The 23,114-nt window shown below is 45.1% G+C and overlaps 1 protein-coding gene and 1 long non-coding RNA gene across 7 annotated transcripts in view; one reads left to right on the plus strand and one right to left on the minus strand.

The window, feature by feature from the left end:
• Window positions 1-1,719, plus strand: part of LOC125946726 (uncharacterized) — a 94,943-nt gene extending 93,224 nt beyond the window's left edge. The window contains exon 2 of the long non-coding RNA XR_007467818.1: window positions 1,620-1,719. This is a non-coding gene — a long non-coding RNA (uncharacterized LOC125946726). The remainder of the gene's footprint in view (window positions 1-1,619) is intronic.
• LOC119457972 (glycogen phosphorylase-like) overlaps window positions 1-23,114 on the minus strand; it is a 211,371-nt gene that overhangs the window by 162,043 nt on the left and 26,214 nt on the right. For 5 of the 6 annotated variants that reach the window (XR_007467814.1, XR_007467813.1, XR_007467812.1 and 2 more), the window contains exons 11-17: window positions 21,107-21,221; window positions 18,215-18,316; window positions 14,007-14,213; window positions 11,013-11,234; window positions 9,764-9,891; window positions 7,253-7,387; window positions 2,349-4,592 (exon numbers count right to left, since the gene is read on the minus strand). Coding sequence is in view for 1 of the 6 variants with exons in the window: in XM_037719756.2 (XP_037575684.2) it covers window positions 4,358-4,592; window positions 7,253-7,387; window positions 9,764-9,891; window positions 11,013-11,234; window positions 14,007-14,213; window positions 18,215-18,316; window positions 21,107-21,221 (1,144 nt within the window). In the remaining 5 variants the exon portion in view is untranslated. Of the gene's footprint in view, window positions 1-1,189; window positions 4,593-7,252; window positions 7,388-9,763; window positions 9,892-11,012; window positions 11,235-14,006; window positions 14,214-18,214; window positions 18,317-21,106; window positions 21,222-23,114 lie in introns of those variants that run through there. The other variant, XM_037719756.2, reaches the window with a different exon arrangement.

A 23,114-nucleotide genomic window follows, 5' to 3' on the forward strand; every position in this document is an offset into this window, starting at 1 on the left:
GGTACTGCACTTTATGTAAACTGGGCCTCGTCAAAGGAGCCGCTAGCCTCACGAGTGGTAGGAGGGGAGAAAAAGGGTGGGTGGGGGGTGGGGGGGGATCGGAACAATTATGAGTGTGGAGGCACGTCCCAGTGGTTCATCAGAACCTGTCAGGTTCTAAGCTCCTCCGAAGCATGCTGTCACCAAAGGGGTCATGTGTGTGCATGTTGACTGGTCAAGTTCTAATTATCCGGCGAAGGCCAATTTTAAGATCGAAATAATGAAAGTTTGGACCCATAAAATGCGTGGGTGTCGGCCGGAACCTAAGATAGGGATCGAATTACCGGAAGTCTACTGCGTTTGAATGTGGGCTCAGATAGGCTTTGCTTATGAAGGCAACCTGTGGAAAGCATCCAGTCTTCCAAGGTCTATTCAAAATTCTTAAAATTTAAACAATCAGCTAGTGAAGCGTATACACATGCATTTTCCCCACTCGTATTCATACTCTTCTTTATGCTAATTGAACAATGGGCCACCTTTGCAGCAAGTGGCACTACCAATGTGGCGGTGAAAAACCACACGTGGACCCTCATTTGCAGAGCTCCTTACGGAAACACTTTCTCTACAGTGTCAGTGAGCCGGGAAAACACCCTGTCGTTTGGCAATGAAAACGGAGCACATCTACTGTCAGGCGCAAGCAATTTTGCCCTTGAGGATTTCTTGTGGTTTCTTTGCTAGGGCCAGGAACTGAAAGCTGTGCTGCACTGACAAAGAATTAGCGGGCTCGAGCTCTGAATTTAATGCCCCAGCAGCAGTCTGAACAGCTCTGCAGTGCATGCGTTGTCCTCATTCTATGGTATTGCCTGCTCAGGTTTCCAATATTATGTGCACAAGAGAGTCTGTATGGTGCACAAAATGCCACTCAGTTGCCACCAACCTTTGCATATTTGAATATTTTTTAAATGTCCACAACCCTCCACTTGTAAAACCACCCGGTAACCATCTTTTATAAAGTTAAAGCCACTGCTTCTTTTGTAACGCTGTTTGCCTACCCCCCCCCCCCCCCCCCCCCCCCCCCCCCGACGTAGTACTCCATTTCTTGGAGCCTGCGAGGCCTGCAAATAAACACATACTAACACGTTGGCATCGCAACAGCTTTCCAGAGCTATGCAGCACATCTCGGACAAGGAATATACAATAGCTTCGTCGATTCAAGGTTTCAACACGTCTTTAATCGTTACTGTGGACATTAGTGCGACTGCCATGTTCAACATGACTGCAGCACGCCGCAACAACTACAATACGTACTTGAACAGGAACAGTTTGCAATGCTTGCACCAAACAACACTGATAAATTTTTTTCTTTCATTATTTACCCGAAATGTCTGACCATGGCTGCTTTACAATAAAGCACCTGGTATATATTTAGATGTTCCAAGCCATGGCAGGAAATGGGGAGGAACAATTGAGGAACCACGACTGTCCTCTTCGCGACAAAGAGCATAGCTTCAGCCGTTTCAGGGTAATGTGGAGGCTACAGTGAAAGACCTTGAAAAATTTATTGCTACCTAGATAAAGGATATGAACGACGTGCAACACATAACACTCCACGCAAAAGGAAAATCAACAACAAAAAATAGGTGAGTTGTCTGAAAGACGATAACAGAGCTTAAATAACACCAGTGGCAAAGGAAAAAAGAAAATGGGTAAATTGCATTAAAAACAAGTAGGATGTCACGGGCTCGCAGGAGTGATAAAAAGCAGTCTTCTCTAGAAACACAGTGGCGGACACAACTAGGATCACATATGGGCAGTTTGCAGTATGCTTTCAAGACGGCAGAGACCATAACTCGGCACCCGTCATCCATTGAGGACGCGCAATTTTGTAAGGAAATGGATGCCGGTGGGTGTATTTCCACAAGGCTCTGTGCATGACTGGTGTTCCGAGGCCCTATAGGCAACGGCCCACAAATCGAGAACATTCGCTGCTGCTTGTGTCTAAAGACGTGAAAGCTGTTCGAGTCCATCATGGAGAACACTGAGTGTGTGCCAGTGTAAAAGACACTGGGATTGTTCTGCAGTTCAAAGCCAGTCATCAAAGCGCTTTCGATGTTACAGCTTTACAAGTTGTCCCTTTCTGATAATTTTTCGAAATGCAGAAAGAATGGTGAAGTTGTGCAGTCTATGCAACCTGGTAAGCCATTTTGTTTTTCATTGAAATATGTCACCTAAGCACTTGCGGTGTCACTATTTCGAATCACATCTCGAAACCCACAAAGAATACTGAGCTTACATAATTTGATCAAAGTAATAAGTATGCTTTTTTCTCGCTCTACTAAACTCTCCAATACTGTTAATACTAGCCACACCACTCGAAGTGCCAAGAGCTGCACCGTATGATCAATGTGATGATCAATGCGACTTTGCACTTGCGGTGCAACATTCACTATCACAAGCAGACTGTGGCTGCCACCTTGCAATGTAGGCACATCGTGCAAGAAAGAAAAAAAAAAATGAAGCCCACCAAAATATCCCAAGTAGTCCCACATCTTCGATACGTTGCCCACTTCCTAAATTTTTTGTTTTCTCTTTTCCATGCTTTTTGCAAAGCCATGCCATGCAAAGCAAAGCCATGCTTTTTACAACCCTATGCAATAAATACCAGTGACTGGCGCTCACAAAAACCAGTGATTATGTCGCCAGTTACTAGTTCAAAGCTTCTGCAAATGCAGCTTCAAGAAAGCCAAGGAGGTTCCAATTCTCTTGCATGACTTTATACTTGTCATAGCATCTCATACAATGACTTTGGATCAGGTGCCAAACAAAGCATTCTAGGATGCCTCTGGAAAATTTTATGACACTTCCATTATTGGTTGTAGCTGGTATATCTGCACAATCGAAAGACGGGACTTTTTGAGCCCTTAAAGTACCAAGAACTTCCGTTTTTTTTTTAACAGGTCATGTTTTAGGGAGCATGGTTGACGACTATGGATATTGCGGTAGGTGGCACTGAGCAAACTTTGCATATTAATAATCTCGCACACATAATCAGCTTGGCAATGACACAGAAATTCTCTTATTGTTTTGACCAAACCATCTATGCATTACAGCATGCTTCATTCATTGAGACCAATAGCTCTCTCAACTGGCAAGTCTTACTCATGTGTTTAAAGTTGTGTTCTGCAAACTTTGAATATTCAACGTATCTCCCTTACCCCAACTAGCAACCATTATGAGATAGTCTTGACCACTGCACTCTTGTTGCTTCATACCGACTGAAGATTGTGATGAGAGCCTGTACAAACAAGCTGAACTATGCTATATACTATACAATAAAAGCTTATGACTACTACTTCTCTAATCGGGCATTCGACACTAGTGCCATTGCACACTAAAGCATTGCCTGCCTGGTTTACGGTCTACAGGGTTGGACTGTTCTGGCTTTATAGAACAGTCCGCCAACAGCGTTGCTAGTTCCTAGCCTGAAGCCCTTTTTAAGGCCTCACACCATAATGCCAAGAGCTACGAGCTGTTTGCAATATTCCAATGCTAGCGCATCATTTTTGAACAACTTAAATGGGAATGAAAATTATTCAAAGCAACAACTAATGCAACATAATGGAACTTTAGTGAAATCAGCTTGAGCCCTTTCATGCACAATCTTTCTTCCATAATCCTTAAAGTAGAGCCACAATGCAACCCTCGTTTGAGCCAAATGAATGGTTACAGATGACAGCGCTCCCATGCAAGCAGTTTCACTTACATGTGCCATCACTTTAATCCTTTCGACTAACATCAGCAAATCCTTTCACTTACAGCACTGACCATGTTTTAAATTTCCAGGCCTGTCGCATCCTGCATGACTTTCACATCGCACGCAACCTTCTCAAAGGGCAGCTCCACAATCTATAACACCAACACACGCTAGTGATCAACAGACAAGGGATGGCTCTGGACAAACATTTCGACAAGGGGTTTGCTTGTCTTCATCAGGGCCACCCTGCTGTTAGAATAAATGTAGGTTCCAAAGACATTCATTGTTCGTCCTCTAATGATCACTTCCAGTTTCAAGTCTCCAGCTTCTGGTGAAACTCTCGTTTTGTTCAAATAATGCTAGGAATACAACAACAAAATGAAGTTTTTCGGTGGGGGCTACAGCTTTATGAGGCCAGCATTTTGGATTCTTTTTTTTTTACTTTCTCAGTTCTGGGGAATGACGCCTCAAGGCCTAGGGAATAAGAACCGCGGTGGTTAGACGGACGGTTCAGCGTGGACGTCGGTGGGTTGTTGGTTGGTAGAAGCAGCAGCAGCTCGTGCTTGCGGTTGATGGGCAGTAGGGCCTCCTTCGCCAAAGTCCCACGTGTGGCCACCATCTTTTTTAATTTTTATCGTCATCGCCCTTGGACTCGTGAGGTGCGGGCAGCTTCTCCCAGGAGGGCTCGACGCCCCAGATCTCGCGGGCGTACTCGCAGATGGTGCGGTCGCTCGAGAACTTGCCCGACGAGGCAATGTTGAGCAGCGCCATCTTGGTCCACTCCTCCTGGTTCGTGTACATGGCCGACACCCGCTCCTGGCACTTCATGTATGACTCGAAGTCAGCCAGCAGGAAGAACCTGACAGATACGTACAGGCACAAAGATGGAGAGAGTGAGAGAAAAGAAAGTTGCAGCACGAGCAAGCATCTATGATGTCTGTTCCGATGCACCGTCACAACGCTACAAATAGCAAGTGGTGAACTTGTTCCCTTTAATGTGGCAAGGTGTGTGCAGAACCAGGAGGTGCATAAATGAGGCAGAAAAAGCACAAATGTCAGCTGCGAAGTGTTACATACAGTTAGTGACTTTGCAAGGCAAGTTTAAGTTGCAAATTACTGTCAAACTTTGATATAACAAACACGAATACAGTCAACGTCCAATTTCTCGGACTCCCTAGGGGCCGCGAAAACTTTGAAAAATCGGGTAGTTCGAAAAAATGAATGCTTGCCTTTTACTGCCCCCAAGGGCTCAAATCGCCAAAATAGCTCTAAAGGCCTGCACGTACACTTATTATTAGGCATATCGGTGCTCGTACTGCGATAGGAGACGGCGGATGCACGCGTGTACAATTAAGGAAAACATACTGTTTCCCGTGACAACTGCCCCTTCCCACTTTTGGTATGCTTTACCACAATACGTGTATGCCTCACCTATACACTGCTGTATAGAGGCGAAGCTGACTTTCAGAAACTTGCATTATGTAAAACATTGTGCTTTCTGAGCTTCGAAGCCACTGGCGAGGATTACAAAGACAGAGTCAGTGCCATTGCTGATAGTGGCGAATTATTTAAATGAAAAACACGGCACCAAACAGCAAGAATCTTGGTAGCGAACGCCAAAGCAGGTAGGCCTAGCGTTGCCGCAGTGATGGCTATGGCTGCCAGTGGAGCTGCGTTCCAGAGCGCCTGTTCGAGGTGGCTTCGATAATCGAAATGGCGGCGGTGGTGGCTTCGATAATCGTTTCGGCCCTGCGGTCATGGCAAAGGGCTTTTGTGTCCGAAATTTGATACCTTTTTATATATTGACTCTACGGAGTACGCGGTATTACCAAGAAGGTGTCCAAATTATTGGGCATTCACAAAATCAGGCATCTGGAAAATAGGTCGTCTGTATAAAAATTATCAATCATAATGAAGCGACAAACATTTCTCATCAATGTCAGCATGTAACGAATACAGTTGAACCCACTTATAACCATACCGCTTTTAACAATATATCGGTTATAACAATGAGAAGCTGCTGCACCATCAAGTTTTGTATGTTTTCTATGGCGAAGTAAACCGCTTACTACAATGCCCCGTGCCGCATTATCGGTTATAACGATGAAGCCAGGCTACCGGATGTTTGTGCTGAAAGAGAATGGAAATGCGAAATCCTTGAAAAGAAAAAAGAAAAAAGAAATTAGAGTCGCTGCATGCCACCGCACACTGTTTTCCAGCCTTTCTCCGCATTGCCAGCATTGCGCGCCTCTCCACGCAGCACAACCCTTCGAAACACGAAACCTTAAACCCCTCCATACGCGTTTTCGCCGACCAGGTTAAGTACCGCCAACCTACCCTCCTCCTCCACGTTCCTCCCTCATTCACCCCCTCAGTTTCCGGCTTTAAGCGGAACTTGCGTAGCCCCAGCTTCTGTTTTTAACAGAAGCGACGTGACTGCTGCTTAGAGGTGCAAGCGTGCAAAAAGCGAAAATTCAGGAACCGGAAATCCCCGGAAGTAAAAAAACCGGAAACAGAAACCACGGAAGCGGAAACTGCGGAAGCGGAACTGGTTTGAGCGACGAATCAGGGAACAGCGGCGCACATGAAAGGTTGGCGCTACTTAGCCAATGCGGCAGTGACGCGTGGATGGAGGGGCTTTAACGAAACCTGGCCAGGTAAACAACTGTGGTGTGTGTGAATCATGCACACACACCACATAATTAGGGATGAGCGAATATTCGGTGTTTTCGAATATTCGATTGAATTCTTCTCTATTCGTTATTCGCTTCGATTCGAATTCAGGTATTTGATATTTTAGAATTATTTGGCGCTTCTGAATAGGCAGCCAGAAGCCACGTACGGCCAGTACAAAAATACATCTCGGAGGCTATGCTTTACGTCATGGCTGCCATACATCAACCGTAAATCTCGAGCGTACGTCGCCATCTATAATCACATCAATAGCGGCCGCAGTTTCCTCTACAGCGGTTGCGGCAAACAGTTGTTTCGGTTTGACTCGGTGCAAAGCTGTCGAGGACGAAGAGCACCGGCTACATCGCGATGGACGTGCGATCTGTTGGCGATCAGCTTACTGGCAAAAAAATAATTGGGATGCGCAGGCGGCAGTGCAAAGCGTGTCGCAAATAATTGCGCGCGCCGCAGTCATGCTGCAATGGAAATCGCAAGGCCTCGATCGCAGCTGCGAGAGCCAGTCACGAGATGACGAGAATTGCAGCTTCTGCACTGCTTTTGTGCAAAATAGCAAAAAGATTTGCTCATCCATTTCGCTATTAAAAGCGTGTTGACGTAGTAAGCATTTGCTTATTGTTTTCTGGATGCCCTGATCATTTGGCATTTGGTTAATTCAGACATTTTTTTTTCCGTCCGGTGAAATTCAAATTAATGAGGTTTTACAATAATGTGATATATACTATTCGATTCAAAATTATTCGACCAAAACACTATTCCTCAAACCTCAAATTCACTATATTCGCCCATCCCTACACAGGACACATGCAGGTTAAGCCAAACAGTTACCTGTCATGGTTGAGCAGCACATTGGTGAGGTCGTGGAAGAGGTTTGGGTTGGATGGGCTGAAGAAACCACTGTTGATCTGGTCGATGGCCTTCTTCGCTTCTGGCAGCTTGTTGTAGTAGTCCCAGGCATTGTAGCTGCAGGAAGAGTTCATGACATGAGACACATGTAACATGACAGGCTTAAAAATGGACTGAACATGCAGGACGCTCAAAATGTTAAGGGGGAGGGGCTCCCTTCAGTTTTGTCATTTTCGAGTCTCCGAAACCTTTAATTTTCATAAGATTCATTTCATAAAATTTCGAGACCCTTCATTTCCATAATAATTTGTAAGTTATGTCCCAATAAAGATGCTTTGAAATGTATTTCCTTGATTTGTCAGAATAATTTTGACACACTTGCAATTTTGGAGAGAGAATAGCTTCTGCTCTATTTCAGCTACTGTAATAATTATTTCCTAACTGAAAAGGTAAATGCATGCAGTGTGCACTAAGCCCACTTTTAGCATAATACTTTGTTCAGAAGATTTTTTAATTAGTGGTGTCTCACAGGTCAAGATCGCATTTCTTTCAGGAAACTGATGGGCTCCAACTCTAGTTTAAATTGACCTAGTATATTGGTTTATACCTTAGCACACACCTTTGACATTCTGTATTTTAACCACTGTGTTCGGTTTCTTTGTCCAGATGCCAATTTTCCTCTAAACAAAAGAACCCCGTTTCTATGGTATAGCAGGTACTAGTTGGCCTAGGACAAAAATAATTCAGTTTTGGAATTGGCCCATCAAAATACACAAGGTGCAGAAATTTGGCTTAGGTTTATCAATAAATAAGGAAGATGGCATTCAAGTGTAGCATGCCCCCTTGAGTTCCAACACGTTAAGCTGTTTGTGAATGCAGGTGCTTAGGAATGGTAATGCCGACTGCTGTAACAAGGTTTGATTGTTTAAAGTAGGCCAACCACCTCTCCAACCAAAATACCAAAATACCTTTGGCATCAGCAAAGATGTATCCCACATTTTCACGAAATTTTGTGACCATGTGAATGTAACATGAATGTAATGTAAATGTGAAGGGGCACTTGACAACTCATTAAATTTAAAAATTGTTTTAGAACAAATACTATAACACAATCTTGCAATATGTGATGCAACAGGGGGTTTCTAACTGTCCCAAATTTTGTGGGACTGTCCAGAAAGGAAGCTCAGTCATGGCTTACCCTAGTCGGGAGAAATATTTGTCCAGTATTCAAGGCCTTTTGAGACTCAAGATTCGGATCTCCTGTCACCAGCATGGGTGCGCGACATGGTTATTAAGAAATGTGCAGCTTGGAACTATCAAAGACGACCTGACTTTCCAGTGACTGTTCTTCCTGTTTGTGTTGTAGGCAATGTCACAATGAAGAGAGCACATTCACTATCATTAAACAACACGGAATCCGCGGAACAGAACACGCAGAGTTTAGGTCAGGGTGGCGAGCTTCTGTTTGCTTTGTGACAAATTGCACAATCATTAAAAATACTCGCAGAATGAACTTATGCAGGTAGGAAATAACAAGCAGCCTCCCCCGTCATCCATTCTTTCTGCAAAGGAGAACTGGCAACTCCAGGTCTAACTGTAGTGACTAGAAAACTTGGAAGATTGTTATGCACAATCCAGGACGGTAATACATTCATGACACTGGCTGCACACGCATGCTGGAGAGTAGCGGATCGCGATGTTAAACCACTTCACACCCTTTCCCAACAATGCACCCGCGCTTGACAGGAAGTCCCGTGCCTCCTCCTGTGCATGAGTCGCCTGGTGGTTTTTTCTAAAGCACATTGTTCTGAAGCACAAAATTGTAAAGGCGTTGGGCAAGGCTGATCATGCATTGCACCAAATGTTCAGCAAAATGAGGGAGACTGGCATAAACAGCTCTTCTGGCTGAAGCCGCTGGCTCATTTACACTCAAATTTTGTGTGCAGCATAATATCCTATTGGTTTAACGGTATTATCAGATGCACTACTAGCCTGTTTCGTCAAGAATAAATTTTATTTAAATGTGCAAGGATGTCAGGCTTACTGGGCAACAGAATGCTGCTGCCACCTGTCAATGTTGTGATAAGATGCGGCTGCGCACGGCTTATTTTATCCCAACAATGACAGACAGCACTGCCACTTCTTTCACCATAAAAATGACCTCCTTGCTCCTGCATCAACGTAGGTGATGTGCAGATGGTTTATTCTGTATGAAACAGACAAGTACAGCATCCAAACATGACATTATTACATGAAACTGCAATCATAAACAAGCCAGTGGCTGAGCCAGAAGAGCAATTTAAAACTGTTTCCCTTATTTGGACTTCTGGCATTTGGAGCTCGGATCCAAATATAATGCAAAGGTGTTTATCTCGCAATCTTGTGTTACCATTCGTATGAATATAGTAAGCAGGTGCAATTTGTCTTTCATCGATTCAGCAGCTCTGCACATGAGTGGCTCATGAGAATCAACGACATTCAAACAGCACTCACCCCCTCTTCTTGAGCTCTTCAACTTCGTGCTCGTTCATTCCAAAGATGAAGATGTTCTCTGGGCCCATCTCCTCTCGCATTTCGACGTTAGCACCGTCCAGGGTGCCAATGGTCAGTGCACCATTCAGCTACAAAAAATCATGCACGCCAAACAACTGTATGTAAAGAAAGAACAGACCTTCCGCACAAAGCCACCTGCTGAGAATGCCATATTTTTTTCATACATAACCTGCCCCTACGTATAACCCATGCACACTTAGTTATAATGTGTGAAACACTGAAAACCTCTCACACAACGAAAACTTAAAATTAAATTGTGGGGTTTTTACATGACAGAACCACGATCTGATTATAAGGCCCGCCATAGAACAATTTGGACCAACTGGGGTTCATTTAACGTGCACCTAAATCTAAGAGGCCACAGCCAATGCGTGGCTTGGCCTCCAAGATTGAGAGCACACATGCCATCTCATGGTACATTTAACAGGTCGCCGAACACGGCCACATTTTGAAGACTTTCCCACAAAAAAAATCCAACTGCGCAGATTGTTCCGAGACCAAGGGAAGCAGTGACCGACAAAAACCACTTGAATGTAGCTGGGCTGCCCAATTTCGACCAGCGAAATGTAAAGCGCCCTGACAGAATGCTTAAGAGCACTAGGAAACAACCAGTCCAATATACCATTAGACACACTTGAATGTCAAGTCCCTTCCTTGTCTGCCCTGCGACACCATGCACGATAGATCCTGGCAGGCAGGCACAGTTGGAAACAATCATGCACAGTGAGGCAGTTAAGAAATTGAATCCAATCCAGAGTTGTTGGCTGTAGTTGCTATGTGCATTAAGCCTAAACCAAACCGAGCCAGTGCTTGTAACTGCAGTCATTCACAAATTTAATTGAAGCGTTGCTGAAGAAACCCGCACAGCCACACCTCCATCTAGGGGCAAGTGTCAGAAACACCACGCTCAGCTTTAAAGGTGAGGTGCAAAGGCAGCACAACACAATGCATAGACGATGATAGATAAGAAAGCAGGAAGACGAAAAAAAAAAAAATGCGCACACACAAACAAAAAGAAACTGACAATGGAGAGCGGTACAAATTAATGTTGAGTATGCACCAACTGGGCTCACAGCAAGTCCCTGACAATGAGCTCTGCAATACTCAGAAGCAGCAAGTGAGATAAACTAAAGACGTGCAGACCACTCCAGCGGCAAGATAACAAAAACAACAGAGGAAGGGTACCAACCATGAACTTCATGTTTCCGGTGCCTGAAGCCTCTGTGCCGGCAGTGGAGATCTGTTCGCTGAGGTCGGCGGCCGGGATGATCTTCTCGGCCAGGGTGACACGGTAGTTCTCCAGGTAGATCACCTTCAGCTTGTCCCCAACCACAGGGTCGTGATTCACCACGTTGCCCACCGCGATGATCAGCTTGATGATCTGCTTTGCTATGTGGTAGCCCGGAGCCGCCTGCATCATCAAATCAAATTGTGGGTTGCTACATCTCAATGCGAAACACTGGCTATCGGAATGCTGTACATAGTAGGGGGGGGGGGGGGTTCCAGATTAATTTCGACCACCTGCGATTACTTTAATCTACATTAACACCTTTGCATTCTTACCCCACTGGAGTGTGGCTACTACAACAAGGAGTCCAACCCGCAACCTTGTACTTGGCAGCAGAACGCCATAGTATACAAGCCACTGCGGCTGTGCCTACATCATCCCGCATAGTGCTAGTGTCAACATCACCTGGCGTTCCACTCAAGCACGCCAGCTCTCATCCTCAACAGCACCGGAGTGCTTTTCAGCATAAGCTAGCAAGAACAAGGAATGAGACACCCAAGCATTTACCGAAAGATAAGAAATTCTGTGCCTGTTGAGTGTGTACAAGAACAATTGCCATATGTTGGTTTTGCTAACCCATAACGCAACTGCATTAATATGCCAACTATACTCCATCCCACAAGCTGCTAGCAGCACTGTGGAAACTACACGAATTCTTAGCCAATAGGAAGGCCGAATGCCCTTCGAGATGTGCTCATCCGCGCCACGTCTGCTCATCGCCTGCTTGCCATCCTGTTTCATGCTCCATGGTTGGTCGATTGACGCAAGAAATGTTTTGACGCCGTAACCATAAGCTGCGTTTACATGCATGCGACAGCAGGGCTTTGCTTTACCTGTACGCTTCCTTGCAGTTGCCTTGCAGCCTCCTTAGCAAGTAGTAGTACGGGTGAATGCCCTTACAAATGTTCACCTGCGCCACAGCATCTTCTCGGCATCTACTTGGTGTTTTATCACTACCGTCATCACGTACCATGCTAGAGTGAGGTAGTAAATTAATGGTGCAGGGAACAATTAGGCTTTTATAGCGTTCCGCATCGTCAACACATTGCCAATGCTAGTGCTGTGGCGCCCATCTGCTAACTAGAAATCAAACCAGTTTTATGGCTCGGTGCCGTGTCTGTAGTCCTAGCAGTGTGAAAACAGCGGGAAAGCACAGCCGACCTCAATAATTACGACAAAACATACCGAATTCTTTGACCTCAGATTGAGATGAGACTTCTGATTTTGCTGCTTGTTTCTTGCTGATAGGGCAGAGAGCCAGTAACAAGCGCAAATTCGGATCGAAGTGGGTAGTCGGCACTGTATATGGCGCTGCCATGTTGCCACGGCACCGTATTATGGTTACCGGCAGGAAATGCCACAGTAATCCTCAGTACATGACGTGCATGTGCCAAGTTCCTAACATGTTCCCAAGTCCCCCCCCCCTCGATGTCGCGTGCGAACAAAAAAAAAAAAAAAACGCGGCGGGAATTTCACCGTCTCTCCAACGGCAAGGTCGCCGATTCTGCGTTGCGCCGGAACATGCGCGCACGTGCCGACGTCTCAGCCACAGGTAGAAAAAAATTGCAGTGAACCCTTCTTTCTCCTTTATGCTTCCTCTACTTTCTAGTCACGTGTTGACCTTGTACGCTGCGGCTACGGCGCAGAGGGAAGCAGCGGCGCTGTCCCCGGCCGGCCAACGAAACTGCCCATGCCGGCAAACGCCCGCTTCCCGATAACGGCAGAAAACGAAACTTCGGGGAGCTGGCGCCGGGCCGGCTGGAGCGGCCCAGCGGCGGCACCTGCATGGCGGCGGGCGCGCACGGTGACAGTCGAAAGTGAGGGAGTGAGGGAGGGCTAGGGGAGCCGAAGCGGCGGAGTTGCCGAGGCGAAATCCGCTTCCCTGCCACCCTCCTCCCTCACATTCCACGGTCTCCACGTGCGCCCTTCGCCGTGCTGTGCCGGCGCCGCCCGCTCCCTGAAATTTCGTTTACTGCCGTTATCGTGAAGCGAACGCGACAGAACACCCATACAAACTTGTTTCGTGGCTCTCGCTCGCTATGCGCGCCGTGATAATTCACAACTCGCACTCAAGATTCTGGTTTCAGTCTCACTGGCTGCTCGTTCGCACCACGTGTCCTTCTCCTCCACTTCGTCTCTCTTTCTTCCTCGAGCACTCCTTGGGGCACCCGTTTGAGGGGAGCGTTCGCCGTCTCCACTCACTTGCGTACTCCCAGGCAGCCGCACTGTAACCGGTATTTAGTTTCCCGCAACTGCACTATAAGCGATACGTGTATACATGGAGTGCTATGGGAAAAAATCAACGGGAGTCTAAAAAGACCGCACTATATCCGGTTCTGCACTATAAGCGGTTACGTTATAAGTGGTCTATACTGTATATGAATACGGTATATGAATATGGTATAGACTGTTTTACACATGCCTTGGCAGCAGTGAGCCCGCGATGCCAAGAAAATTGTGCTCCCATATCCTATCAGCCTGCTTACGGCAAAAAAAAAAAAAAAAAGAAAGTTTTCCAGATGGCTCAACATATAAGGTACATATAAGGTATTCCATGTTTTGACATAGGAGAAGTGCATATCATGCCTCAAGCACAGATATCTAACATTTTACACCGAAATTGATTTGTAAATTTATGATCAGCTGCAAAGAAAAATTTTAAAACCTGCAAGCTTATGTTTCGCCAACACTACTGTAGTTTGCCATCGTCTTTTTTGCGGAAGCTTGCCAGAATTTCTAAGCAGTGAAATGGTCTACACATGACTCTTTCACGGTTTCGATGAAAGCTGCGTTTTCACCGTAGCAGAGACAGATGGCGCCAGTGTTTCAGTACGCCAGAATCAACATCTCCCGAGTGGCAAAATATGAACGAAACAGACAAAGCAAGCTACGCACCTTTCCACCGATCATGATGGTACGTGCCACGAAGGGCGCCGAGGGGTCTGCCTTGATGCGGTTGTACAGGCAGATGATATGCAGGCAGTTGAGTAGCTGCCGCTTGTACTCGTGGATACGCTTCACTTGCATGTCGAACATGGACGATGGGTTGAGCTTGATGCCCGTAAGCTTGTGCAGGTACTCGCACAGCCGCATCTTGTTTTCCTGCAACCGAAGGAAACAGCATGGGTTTTTGTGATATTCCTGTCAGATGGGCAAATTCAGTGCTGCTTTGAAAAAGTGCGCTTTGCCATTAATGTCAATCGCAGGCTGTGACGTGGACACGTTTAGTGACACTCACTGTATAATGCCGATACAGTGGCACCCTGTTGATATATCCTTCGCCGCTGTGTTTTCGCGGCTGCTACGTCGCGTTTTCGCAGTCCCGACCTAAATCACACTGATTTCATATATTATGTTCCCAACGTCGCCAATCTAGGATGTTCCTGCATCTTACCGTAAAAACCCGTAAAAAACTCGTATTATAATACAAGGTTTTTTTATAAATTTTACCATGTAAAATTTATCCCTCGTATTATACACGGATCCCAAAGTTCTTAGCCTAAAATTTGCAGTTTCGGTTTTGTTTTTGCTCAGTGCTATCATCATCAAGACTTACAGCAGAGGATGCGTCATCTTGCGGTGGTGTCGGTAGGCTGCTGCTGCTTTCAACGAGCGCCATTTTGACCACGCTAAGAATCGGCACGTTCGCTAGTCTATCTCGCACGATGTCGGGACCACGAAAGCAGTACCCAGCTGCCTTTAAAAGGCAAGTTATTTTAGCTGCCGAGACCATCGGAAATTGCGCCGCACGGCGGCACTTTGGCATCACCGAGGGCAGCGTTTGCGGCTGGGATGACATCCCAGTTGCAACCGCTGGATGTTTGCATTAACAAGCCTTTTAAAGACCGGATCAAATGCTGGTACCAAGAGTGGATGAGGTCGGGAGACCCGGAAGTAACGGCTACCGGACGGCTGAAACGGGCCTCTCTTGCGGTGCTTTGTAGCTGGATTGCGGATGCATGGGCCAGCATCACCGAGGAGCTCGTCAGTCGCTTTTTAATAAATGCAGCATCTCCAACGCACTTGACGGCACTGAAGATGAATTTCTGTGGGAAGATATCTCCGACAAGAGGCTATCGGGAGACAGTGCCAGTAAAACGGACGATCGAGGACTGAACGTTAACTGCAATGCAAATAAATGCTTTCTGTGAGTTTTCCGCACTCGCATTATATGCGGATGAAAACATTTTTTTGTTTTCCACAAATAACACCTCCCATTTTATGCGGGTCCATAGTATACGCGGGTTTTTACGGTACATTGCGTTTCAATGTGGAGTCACAAAAAATTTATCGGTGCAGCCAGCTTGTGTGTTGCAACAAGTGACCAAAGTTGCACAAGCCAGGTGCTGCACATATGCATAGCAGTTGATGAAGCACCCGAAGCAAAGTGTGCATCTGTTACATCCTACAGGAAACCACGCACACTGAGCCAGATCCACTAAGTGCAGGGCTACATTCATTTTGGAGCCGGCAAGGGTTTCATATGCCTATCATAATTGATGGTTCTCTTAAGTCAGCTTCGCTGCAATCGAGCCCTGTTATGCGGTGAAGCATACACAAATATTGCGGTGAAGCATATTAAGAGTTGAAAGTGGCCATTGTTGCAAAACATTGTACGTGTCACTTAATTATACATTCGCACACGCATGCACCATCCTCGGTCGCAGTATGAGCACCGAGACATCTAATAACTGTACTGGCAGCCCTTCAGAGCCGTTTCTGACGTAGCTTTGGTGATTGGAGGCCTTCCTCACAGTTACGTTTTCCCGGCCGTTACACATTTTTTTCGCAGTCCCTTGAAAAGCATATAAACGGGGTTCTGCTGTATATAATGCATATTGCTGGTAGAGGCCTTCGTTCAGGCAGTAGACATAAAAATAGCCTGATGTTGATAATGAATAATGCATGAACTTGCTTTGCTGCATCGAAGTGTGTAGCTTCAATAACAATCTCCAAAAATAATAATACTCAACGTAGGGTTGGCATTAATTCTGAAAGCAGTTTTTTAAGCTTTCAATTATTGTTAGTGTCCCTGTACCATTTGCAATGAAAACCACCATTCAAAGTTCCCAATGCTCTGCCACTCTCAGCACTTGGAACACGGAAGCGATTACGTAAACTATTCATCTTGAATATAAAGTCAGACGTGGAACTGTATTAAGATGTTTCAAAGACATTGTATGCTTCCTTTTTCACAATAATTAATGCCAGTTTCATCAAGACCACTGTGCCACCACAGACTACAAAAAGAACTCGTGAATTTCATTCTGAATACTGCAGAGTTGACATGAAAATCCAGACTGCAGCATAGACATGTCAACCTATCACATAATGCTACAGCCTATGCTACAGCCTAATATCATTGTTTAGGCGAAGAAAGCAGACAAGGAATATGAGAAGAGCTACTTTCGCCAAAGGCATGCAGATGCTGCCTTCATCTAATTAGGGTAAACATCTAGTTTCTCAAGTCAAAAATTATGAATTCTGAAGCTTTACATGACAGAACCACGATGTGATGATGCACAGCATAGTGCGAGACTCCAAATTAATTTTGACCACCTGGGGTTCTTAAACGTGCACCTAAATTTAAGTACACAAGCGTTTTTGCATTTCGCACCCATCGAAATGTGGCCGCCACAGCCAGGATTGAGCCCGCGACCTCAAGCTCGGCAGCGTAATACCGTAGCTACTGGGCTACCCCGGCGGCCGTTTTTCATGTTCATAACAAACCAATCAGTAATAAAAACTGATCCAACTAACAATTATGTCCATAGGCTGTATTAGGGTGTGAGGAGGATGATCAACATTCTTCCAGCAAATTAATTAAAATGAACGAAGTTTTGAAAGAATACTTTCTCTAGTTGAAACTAATTTAGCCTATTTTATGCCCCATCAACTAGTATAGTAAATTTATTATGCATGAACACAATGATTAAAGTACAACTGCAACAATATTTCACTTTGACTAAATTGGTCATTTGTAATTAGGCATCAGACTGTACTGCAGCAGTCCTGGCCAAGCTGCCCCCAGGGCCGGTAATTGAGCAATTGTCTTCTAACAGGCTTTAAACAGCCCCTCAGCAGGTGACGTGTGCACCTGGTGGTTTGTGAATATGTTGTAAATTCCAGCACATTGTTCACATGCTTAATGGGCACCCCTGAATCTTGGAGGTCCATGCCGAGAAGCTGCACTGTTTGGCAAAATCCTGTATTTTGCATCATTCATGGCGAGTGGTAACGGCGCTTTTTTCAGCTTTGTCATCAAAACGTGCATTTTTGCGAGCTTTGCATAAATGTGTTCACTCGTATTTCAAAGGTAAAAAAACTTTGCATGGAGCGTGCTCTAAATCTACACTACCCGAAACTAGGCTCGTTAAGTGGCCAAAAAGTTTGTCGCCGCTGACCTTCAATTTAAGGTGCAAAATGCTGTCCATGAATACTGTCCATGTTTTGTCACTTTTCTTGTATCTTCAGAATCATTAAAAGCATACTGCAGCAGAGCAGATGACTAGCCTTTAATTCTTCAGCAAGTTGGGTAAAGTATATGAAAAGGGAACTAAGTGCGCAAACTCTTATACAGGAATGTCAGATATGAGAACATCAAATATTACATGTTCAGCATCATTGGAAGACACCCATCCAGCCATTTGAAAAAAAGTATCACCAATGTAAAATGTCTGAAATAATGAAAGAAGTGAGCCAATTATGAGTCTGTTTACTGCCAGTGAGAGCAAGCAACGCCCAGACATTTACCTTCCAGCTGCTTTCAGTAAAACACTTTGCAGCTATTCATCAAACTTGCAACAAATGTCCAATATGAAGCGTCTCAAGATGTAGGCAGCATGTTTTAAACATTTCTACGTTCTGCAATACTTTTTCCTGCTGATGCACTGTTTTGACATGTACAATTGTGTACGCAACGCTCGAGGGGTTAACAATATGGCTGTATGCTGTGCCACACACAGTCTGAGTATGTACGACAGTGTATTGTGCATGAATTCACAAAACAGTGCTTTTCATGCTCCAGCCTTTTTTAAGCACATGCCAAAAGTCACGTGCACAGTTTTCCTAAAGCACTTTTTTTTTTATCAAGGAGCACAGACCTGCTTCACTTTCTGCAAGTCTCGCAGGAATGCCTTGTCGTTGACCAGAGGTTTCAGCTTGGTCAGCTGCTCCAGGTGCACGATCCAGTCCTCGCCAATTTTCTGTGAACGGAAAAAAAGGAAGGCGACAACTTCAAACCCAGAGCTGATGGACACATTGAGTCAGTTTCGGGTCAGATTTCTCAAGTGAATTGTATCATGGGGCTGTATTCTCAGGTGATTGCTTGCACAGGTGCTTTAACTTTTGCATGATGTGGCATCCAGCACAACGCCTCAATAGGGCGATGGCTTTCTGCCTGTCAACATATCTAATCAGAAACTGCTGAAGGTTATAAATCAAAGTAATATTTCACACAAAAATACTTTCCTTATACTTGATACAGTGGAATCTCATTTACAGTCAAACCTCGTTAATACGTAGTCAGTCGGGAACGACGTTTAGGTACGTATTAAACAATGTACGAATTAACCGCCAATCATATGTCAATCAAAAGAACTATGACACGATGCTCTCAAACACACGCACTCAGACAGGCTTTATTTGCGGGTAGGCAGCAAAAAATCGGTAATCTTCACGAAAGTCATATCATCCAACGTATTATCCAACTAAATTGTACTATCGGGAAAAGAAAAAAAAAAATGTATCATCCCAAAAAACGTATTACGCAGAATTGTATCAATGAGGTTCCACTCTATTCATTATAAGCACATATTTATTACATGCTGATATCGGAGAAAAGAGAATTATATTTACGTCATTATATCCCATTATTTGTTACATATGTGTTCTTTATGAGGTTTGACTGTATAATGACTTTTTTTATATCCTGAATTCAGATTACAAGAATAGCAAAACTTCATGGCACAAATAGTGATGATTGCACCTATACACTGTTCTTTTCAGAAGAACTAGACCCCTTAATAAAATTCGTTCACAAAATTGCATTTACATTTAAGTGTACTGCTCGCATCTCTGATATACAGTCGCCGACCGATAATTTGGACCAGATGGTGATCACCAATCAACCCGAATAATTGGGAGTCTGAAATACTGAACTTGCCAAAAGTGACGTTATTAGACAAGTCGCAAGAAAAGGTGTGCCATATTCTCGGATCATCATTTTCAAGGATACCTTCACCTTTGTGTGACTAGTGTAAGATGCATCGACATCTACGAGCGATGGCATCCTTGGTACAGGGCCAAGCACACAGTCTTGTTATAGTAACAAATGTTGTCTACCGTCAATGTTTCTGGTGCTAATCATGCGAAATATTGCAAAAGTGATTGAGAATACAGTCCAATTTTGTCAATGCGTTGTTGCACACATACTACATGCTTGCCTTTGTCCTGGTCAGTCCTTGGCCACATTTTTGTAGTGATGCCATTTCTTATGCTATTCTTTATCACGCTTTGTCAGTCAGTGGTCAGAACGCTTTGCCCATGTTTACAGGATTAGCCTGCCGTGAATGGCAGACGATAAGAGTGACATAGAATCAAGTGGAAAGCAACGCTACAAAATCGAGGCCTGTATCTCAATCATTGTCATGCTGTCACAACAGAGAGACAAAAGTACAGTTAATGCATCCACCGACACAACAAAAGTTGACAGCGCTGTAATAGCAGATGGATCACGTATTTCTTTGCAGCAGTCACTGTCTGGCATTTCCCTCGCGCAGACATCGAGGGTGGAGTTGGCGCCACTTGAAACTGCTCGAAGGATTTGCCCGGAACTGTGTTGCGTAGCAACACGTCAACGTCCAGTGTTAACGTTAACGAAACTTGCATGACAAATCCCTCATGTAGCCTTCACGACTTAGTGTTCTGGCTTGGCATGTCTGGCGGTGTGGTTGCGGCCGGCAACAACTGCCGGGCAATGTATTAAAACCAAAATATCACTACTGCTGCTCAATTCGGTGGCCAAATGAGCATGCAGTCGTGCAGTTGGATTCCGAATTTTTGCTCAGTGCAGTGAAAGGTTTTTGAAATCTCAGTCAGTGGAGCTGTTTGAATACAGTCAACAACTGATTTTCTGGACGCCCGATTTTTCGGTCACGCCCCATAATTCGGATGCCTGTCCTGTAGAGTAGTCAATCGAAGATCATTCGAAATTTCGGACGCAAAAAACATTCGCCGTTAAATTTCCCAGATTTTCTGCCTTGACTGCAAGTCTAAAATAGCAATAATTGAAACCACCACCGCTGCTATTTTGATTATCTCGCCGCCTCGAACTGGCGCTCTTGCTGGCAGCCATAGCCACAACCACGGCCAGGCTAGGCCTAGCAACTTCGACGTTCGCTACCAAGCTTCTTGCTGTTCGGTGCCGTGTATTTCATTAAAACTATTCGCCGCTATTAGCAATGGCGCCGACTCCGCCTTTGTAATCTTCGCCGATGGCTTCGAAGCTCGGAAAGCACGACGGGTTGAATAATGCCGGTTCCAGAAAGTCAGCTTCGCCTCACCACCACAGTGTTGCACGGTGAAGCATATGCAAAGTATTGCGGTGAAGCATACCAAGAGTGGGAAGGGGCAATTTTCACGGGACACAGTATGTAGTCCTTAATTATACATGCATGCAACTGCAGTTTCCTGTCACAGTATGAGCTCCGATACGCCTAACAAGTGTACTGGCAGGCTTTCAGAGCTATTTCAGACGTGCCGGTGGCGATTGGGCCCTTGGGGGCAGTAAAAGGCAAGCATTCATTTTTTTCAGACTGCCCAATTTTGCTGACGTTTTCATGGCCCCTAGGGAGTCGGAAAAACTGAACGTTGACTGTAATCAAGCATGTCCGAATTATCGGTCAGTGACTGTAGACACCAAATGAGATAGCACATGCCACAACCTATCCTAGAAAAAAAATTTCCGCAGAGTGACTGCAAAGGACGAGGCTCACATCGGCAATGAGATCGGCCAGACTAGGGTTGCAGAGCAGGAGCCACCGGCGGGGAGTAATGCCATTGGTCTTGTTCAGGAAACGCTCGGGGTACATCTCGTAGAAGTCCTTGAACCTGCAGATGCCAGCAACAAGGACTGCATTTCTTAACATTGCTTTCAATGCTTTTCCATCCCTTTCACCTTTCGTCATTGGTGAGCATAATGCTGAGTGCCAACTATTACTGGTGTCAGTCATTTCGTGCAAAAGATAATGAAAAGTGAATGAGATTGAAGGATATGGAAAAAATACATGATACAGTCCCAGGCGTGTGTTTCGACCGACGCTCCTCACTGCAGGCATGCAGGAACACTCACTAGGGCAGTGTTCCAATACTTGCCGTAGACAGCTAAGTAGATAGCTAAGTGGAAAGCAGCCATCTTAACTCTCGAACCAATTTTGACAAAGCTGGAAAAAATTGCAGCCTCGTGAAGACAGCATCTAACTCAAAAACAACGCAGGCTACTTTGCTGTCCAAACAAGATGGCAGCTGAGCAGACTGCTTGGAAACTCTAAGGGAAAGTCGCCTGCGCACAAGACAACGCAGTAAAGCTTTCTTATGTGTTTAATGCAGTCTATGTTGCATTTTCATAGGTTTGCACACCAAGAAAGTTACAATACAGCAATAATATACACTTCACTAAGCTTTATCTAGTTGACGTGACATGAAATAAGTGTCAGAGATCTATGCCAGACGCGTCCACCTACTTAGGCTCAAAGCTGTCATTTTAGCTGTTAACGTAGACTGTCTCCAATGTTGGGCAGAATTGGAGTGCACGCTAAGACCAGGGGGGACAGATAATCCTTATGCCGGCACCTCCTCTCCCCCTCTCCTTTAGCAAATTAGTAGAGAGCTATACGGAGTAAGGATAGTAGTTTCATCGGCTGCATAAACTTGGACACATTCGTTGACTAATTGAATTAACAAGCATGGTGCCAGTGCGTACAAGCAAACATGAATAGATCACACTCGATAACCGCAGGCAACCACTGTCAAAATGCTGGCATGAGCAAGCACGGCGACAGCAGTGAGCGAAGGTTCGTGCGGTCTATCGCTTCAACGGAAACTGAGCGGCGAAAGCACAGCGCATACAAAGGTCAAAGCCGTGTGCAGATCGCTTTCAAGATACGGCGCGCGACCGCCCGGCGCCGCGCAAAGTACAAGTATGCAGAGTAGAAGCCGCACCCCCTTTCTCCTGCGCTGCCTTCCTGCTTTCCTCCTTTCGCGTGGGTGATTGAGTCTCCAGTTCCGCTTGCGCCCGGTCGCGAGATACGCATTTGGTGCCACAGCTAAACATTGAGGCCCCTCCCTCCCATTCCCCCACGGCCTTTCATGTGATGGAGATGTCACGTTTGCTTTCCGCCGTGCGTTTGCTCTCCGCGAAACCACGCGTGCCTCGCGCACTTTCACTTGCAAATTTCAATTGTTAATTAGAATTGGGTGCATCATTGCACTTTTTAGACAACTTGAATTTCGGTATTCGATTGTAACGCGAGGATCGACTTCAGGTATCAAAAATCTGGAAAACTCGCGTTAAAATCGAGTAAATATGGTACTTGAAATCACTGCCTTGCAGCAGTGTTCTACAATAAGAATGGTGTCCCTGACAGTTGCAGCTGGCAGTTTTAAGCCATCATGTTCAAGTGGCATTAAGTGTCTGCTGTCCAGTTCCATCATGTGTAGAGGGTGTGCATGAGCGACAACGCAGCACACATTACAGACCGTTGCATTTCTGCTGCAGTATTCAATGAATTGGAAAATAATAATGCACTGCATCTCGAATTCTTTGCATAACAGTGAATATATAGTGCATACAGCTAAACCCACTTATAACGATACCAGCTTTAACAATATATCGGACATAACGAGCATATAATGCACCATCCAACTTCTGTATGTGTTCTTTGTTGAAATAAACCACTTACTACAATGCTTTCACGCAGCGTTATGGGTTATAATTAAATATAG

The sequence above is a fragment of the Dermacentor silvarum genome, chromosome 7, assembly GCF_013339745.2.
Source record: "Dermacentor silvarum isolate Dsil-2018 chromosome 7, BIME_Dsil_1.4, whole genome shotgun sequence".
Lineage (NCBI taxonomy): Eukaryota > Metazoa > Arthropoda > Arachnida > Ixodida > Ixodidae > Dermacentor > Dermacentor silvarum.